The following is a 6,000-nucleotide window of genomic DNA, read 5'->3' on the forward strand; positions in this document are numbered from 1 at the left end:
AGTACTCGTGTCTGGGGTAATCTGCAAAAAAAAAGGAAGTTAGAGGAAAAAAACAATGCATGCTACCTCCTCCCCTTCCTTGGTGTCATGCCCGCAGAACATTACGAATTTTGAAGTTTACAGGTCTTAAGGTATGTTTAAGCTTCCTTTTATGAATTTTGTAGACTGCTAACGTTATTTCGAAATTGATATTACTGACAGCATGTTTTTTTTTTCTCTCTTTTTTTCATGAGACGAAATTTCTTTCTTTTTTTTGCTTTAGACGCTGTTTTTGTTTATTTTACATTTCTCTATACAAACCTATTTGTGGTAATTTTATATATTCAGCATTGCTGAACTAGAATGTTTGTTACTCATGATAAATAATAAATATACGTTACTGACAGGAAAGGATTTTTAAAACTAGCACCAGTTTAGTCAAACATCTAAATAAATAAAAGCGTTCAGAGAAGAAACAAAGAAAGTCAAGGAGGTCAGCACCTACTTTACTAATCTATATTTTATTTCGTAATTACTAATACAGAGGTTGAATATGATGCGATCACTAAACGCCAGCAGTGCCTAACATACTCAATATTAAGATTTGAATATTGTATAACCATACCCAACATTTTTTTAGTTAGCAACAATGCACTCCATTTTCTTTTAATATTAGAAACGCTGTGCTGGGTCATCATAACCAAGAATTAAATGGAAAGAACGTTCCGATAAAATAAAGAGAGGTAGACGTTAGGGAAAGGGTCTGCATCGATATTGCTGTATTCTCTACGCTCTCTACAAATGAATATATGCAGAGGTTGGGCGTCACATGATTGTTCTGCACGCCAACATGACGAGTTGACGCCAGAAAATAAAATAAAGAGGAAAAACAGCAAACAAGTATGATATTTCAATTCTGAAAGGCAGACGTAGCAAGCGGGGAACTCCTGAAAATAATGAATCTGCATTTAAGTACATTCTTCGTAATCAGGAAGCAAAACGATGCCTCCTTTTCTAAAACTTCGACCATCCCTTTTGTTTAAACGTACGTCACATTGCATATTCATACACAATCTAATGATTTTATAACGTGACGCAAAACGCTTTATACAGTATGCCATAACATAATTTCGGATTATGCACAAGGGGCACACAGGACTCGTATTTTTTTTTTTTTTTTTGTTATCATTATTATTTTTTGTGTATGGTGGTTACCCGCTCACGTCACTTGGCTATAATATTCAGAGCCTCAGCGACTGCCTGACTTGCATTAGAAAGATTATCAGAACTAAATCTATCAATTCACCACCTTTGTATTATATTTCTGCAGCGCTTCCCGAATTGTGTCTGCAGACCCCTTTCTCAGAGCATCCCAGACGAGAATGAAATTCTGAAAGCGGTAAAAAAAAATTGTTTCTAATTCATCTTTGTTTTCTTTCTTCGCTGCATGCGCCTACAGCTTGTCGTGATTCGCACACATTAGCTAAACAAGAAAGAAAAAATGACATTTTCCCACTTCGAATTCTCGCGCAGCAAAGACCTGATGACTTCTCTTGTTTGGAGGGCATGTTTATAACTTGATGTACTTAGACCAAAGGAGAGACAGGAAAGCAGATGCGCTCACCTGGCACAGACTCCCTCGTCGTCTCTGCCAGCACGGCGGTGTTAATCCACGGCAATTCCGGCAGCAACATCAACAGCAGTATCAACGTCACCGCACTGCGAAGCCATAACAGCGTCGAGTTCGCCGGCATAACAGCCGCCGGCTACTCCACGCTTGCTGGGTACGGCGCGTTCCCGCTGTCTTCCACAAAAACGGGAAGTCTGCGTGCTTTTTTTTTTCCTCTTCTTTTCTTTTCTCCTCTCAAGGTGGTTACCCTGGAAGCGTCATCGGCATTCGACGACGCCTTGTGTTGTGCTCCGTAACGAGATAAAGTAGACCCGACTGCTGCGGTGATATCAGAAGCCGTCGACGAACTCCAGACCACACGGACGAAAACCACCAGCGCCGTCCAGTATTCTCTGGCGTTTCACCGAGAGAGGAACAGAGAGAAAAAAAAAGACTGCACACCTGTTGAAAGCACTGGATGGTAATGACGGGGGGGTCAGGAACGCGAAGCTCGTGATAAGGCAGGTGTTGGACGCTCAGATGCGCGCGCAATTCTCGGAAAAGCTTCGAATAAACCGGAACTAGCCGCGGGAGCGAGTGTATATGAAAGCGAAACTGCGCCTGGGAAAGGAGTTTCACGCTTAATAATAGAGTCGAGGAAATCTGAGGAGGCTCGAAGCACGCCGACTCGGCTGACCCAGCGCCTGACCGGCGATGTCGACGTGCAGCCCTCCACTACAACGTACGCTACGACTGCTTGCTTGAAGGCGCGCGCACGCGCTCCTGGCACACTTTCGAGGGACGAGTCCGTCGCCTGCGATGTCGTTCGGCCGAAAACTGCCGCGCCGCGTCTTTTTGTGCGAGGGAACAGTGGGCGAAGGGGGGGGGGGGGGAGGGGGGAAGCGAAAAATAAAGGGAAAGAAATTCGAAGGAAGGAGAGAGTGCGAGAAAGATGCGACAGTGGGGATGAGAAGGAGGATTGGTAATGGGGGTATGCCCCCATCCCTCCCTCTCTGCTTTTTCGGGACCCTGCCACTAGATGTCCCGCACGATGGCTTGGCACGGCCGTGGCGCCATCTGTGAAGGGGCGCTCGAACTACGGCTGCGTCCGGTACAGGCCCGCAGGCGTGCTTGGCTGGTACCCGTGCTTGGCTGGAAGCGACGACGTTTCGTCGGGGCCCCGTTTTCTAGTCCCGTTCGTCCAACGCGCCGTTGCCCTTTTTTTTTTTTCGTTTTTCTGGTAACGTTCTTTATTGGCGGCATCGTGTCGCTGGTCTTCTTCGCAGCCACTTTTGTTCGTTCGTGTGCGGGCATGCCGCGTTCCTAAGGGAAGTCGACGCGCGGCTCTCTCTAATCAGCTCGTGTATCTTATCCTGGTGCAGCTAGAAGCAACTTTGCAGAAACCCGATCTACAAACAGCTGGCTTCTGTGTTGTGCGGCGGCGGCGGCCGACGTTGCCACGAACGAAACACAATTACGCCGAAGGCATGCGGGAAAGAGAACGCTCAAGGAGGGGAGGGGGGGAGGGGAGTTGATGGGGAGCAGTTTCCAGGGGCCGGCCGGCCAGTGAATGCCGAGGGGACACTATTGTGCAAAAGCGCGGCGAGGACAGTGGCAGGCGAAAACCGGACAAAATAAAATGAGAGAAAAAAAGAAAGACGTATGCGACAAACCCGAGCTCTCTCGATTGCCTTGTACGATTGCGTTTAGTTCCTCCGTTTTGGTAGCTTGCCTTCTCGGCGCGAACGCAAAAATGAAGAAATATACTTTGTACACATCTTTTCTCTTTCTGTTCGATGTCCCTGCCTCCAATTCTGAAGATGAATGGCCCTCTCCAAAATGCGACCTAGGACGTGTTCTCGACAGCTTCTTTTGAACAATGGTCGAATTACATCGACAGACGAAAAAACGCTTGTTTTGGCTCTGAACTCTCTCTCGCTTTCTCTCTTTCTCTCTCTCTCTCTCTCATATGTTTCCTGCTCTAAGCAGGAAAAATTTAAAGAGCAGGAGAAGCTCGTAATTCGTGAAATTCTCCGCGTAACTACGAAAGCTTTCGCAGCTGGGTAGCATGCATTTAGTGTCGTTCTTAATTCATTCCGCCGTCCACACACGAAGGCGCTTCCTCCAATTGGTGAAAGCACTCCTGTGAACATTTATCTTTGCCACATCGGCATTTGGATCTACGATACTCTTAAATTCGTTATGCGACTGTAACCTCAGGACCAACTATGGCGTAATAGTCCAGTGGTAAGTATAATTTTTAATCTTCCGATCACATTCTATATGCTGTAGGAGATTCAGTAAGGTTAGCGTTGGCTTACGCATACAAAGAGCTAACCTTTCGCGACAGCCGTCAAAAAGAAGGCGTGTGTTAATTTTGCACATTATAGTATTTCAGATGGTTCAACAGTAAATAGTAATGAGTGTCGAATAGCCACGATGTCCTTGATTTTATACTGAAAGCAAGAAGGCAGAACTGCAATAACTGCAAATACAGCCCTACCTGCAAACTGGTTTTATTCTTTTCTAAACAGTTTTATACGAATCACGTACGGCGCTAAAAAAATGACAAGCTTGTAAAACAAGAAAACTGAGAGCGATATAAAAAAAATATATATACGTGGATTGGAAGAGGCAAAAAGAAAGACGAAAAAGAAAAACACCAAACTGAACATCATAATCATAACTCTGCATTGGAGCTCTTACGTTACAAGTTTAAAATTTTGTATTCCTTGTAAAATAAAGCTATCTAAGGTAAACTTTTTGTCTTTCATATAGATTTTCTTCATGCTTTGCTCTCGGTAATTCTTTTTCGACTACTGTGGTTCCTTTTACTGCCGTACGCGATTCGAATAGAAGCTTCTCTTTTAAATATAATAAGACCAGTGGGAAGACAGCGTCACGCTTTCGTCCATTCACTCTTCTGCGGAGGCCGTTATGTTGCAGCAGGCGGGTATAGCTTGGCTTGCATAGCAGGTAAATGTTGCGCCCAAACATCTCACACGTTGCTGGCGAGGGTGTGTCACCATTCGCCGATCAACTCAGTGTCTCGGAGAAACGCAATCAACGGTTTCGCGCAGAACCGCCTTCCTGATTACTGCGGGCCCTCCAGAAAACTTTCTCTGCTCCAGAGTTGCACTGTTAGTTTAATTACGTCCAACCAAATCAGCCGAAACCTGCACCTTGCACCATGCTCTTCCTTCCTAGTCTTAGCCAGGGTTAACACCAACTGCGCCGACATTTCCGAGCCACTGTCCGAACTACACTAACGCTGTTAATGAAGTCGCTGGTTCGCTAACCAAAAAACGAAAAAGGAAACACGACCAGTGCAGTGGAAGTTTCGTGGATCGTTTGTAATGCCTTGAGCACGGCTCAAATTAATACCGACCCCATCACAGAAGACAAACTTTCACGTATTCGCACTTTTAAGCACTAGGTAAATACACTCAATATACATATGTGAATGAGGCCAAACTAATTTGCCTGCACATAAACGCCTGCAGACAAAACATAATAATAACGCAGAGTAGTTTGTCATGTTTCTTTTTTTTTTCTCTGGACAGAAGAGCCCGGATCAATCCATTCCTATTATCTGAAATAGCATGAAAACATTTGTTAGTCTCCATGGTTTTTCTTACTCAGTATAACCAAACAGGCAATCAATTCAACACAGGTGCTAGTGAACGTTTAGTCCTACCTCTGCTAATTTCATCAGAACGCCCACCAATTAAATCTAAACGCCGCTTGTCGTTTTGTAAACGTCAGTTAAATGCAAATTGTCACACAAGGAGTCCTTATATTTTCCTGTCTTATTTCTCATCGTTGCCACGAAAATTAAGAAAGAACTTAAGAAGAGTGACTCTGTTTTGTTTGTGCCAGAGAAACTAAGGGAAACCCCTTTTTCATGAGAAAAGTAGCGTACGGACGCGTCACTGTAAGCTGACAGCAGTCTTTTGAAATAAACGCGATAGATTACCATACTTAGGCGCTATAACGTAAAGGTATTCCAGACTTTTCTATTCCAATTCCGCAATCAGCCCTGCGCTATTGGTCAAAAACATTTTTGGGCCACCCCCACTTCACCTGTCTGTCACGCGACGTTACAAAAACCGTGATAGCTACCCTTCTGATATGACGTGTACACATCGATTATGCATGATTTGACCAAACAAAAGAAAAATTGTTATTTCTTATTCGACGCCTTTTCGCCATTAGCCCTCGGCTGTTGGTCAAAAGTTTTCGGGCTGCACCCGCTTTACGTGCCTCTCACGCGACATCACAAAACCGCAAAAACTCACTGCGTCAAAGTGACGTGCACACGTTAAATATGCGTTAATATGCCGAACAAAACTTAATTTTGTTTTTTTGAATAGCCGCAGGCTGCTCCGTTCCGAAAGGAATAAAAGATGGCT

General features: G+C 44.5%; 1 protein-coding gene across 1 annotated transcript in view; it reads right to left on the reverse strand.

The window, feature by feature from the left end:
- LOC126541755 (hemicentin-2-like) overlaps positions 1-2,410 on the reverse strand; it is a 317,951-nt gene extending 315,541 nt beyond the window's left edge. Inside the window, exon 1 of the mRNA XM_050188683.3 lies at positions 1,604-2,410. Within this exon, the coding sequence (XP_050044640.1) occupies positions 1,604-1,733 (130 nt within the window). The 5' untranslated portion in view covers positions 1,734-2,410. The remainder of the gene's footprint in view (positions 1-1,603) is intronic.
- Positions 2,411-6,000: the final 3,590 nt, after the last annotated feature.

Source organism: Dermacentor andersoni, chromosome 2 (genome assembly GCF_023375885.2).
Source record: "Dermacentor andersoni chromosome 2, qqDerAnde1_hic_scaffold, whole genome shotgun sequence".
NCBI lineage: Eukaryota > Metazoa > Arthropoda > Arachnida > Ixodida > Ixodidae > Dermacentor > Dermacentor andersoni.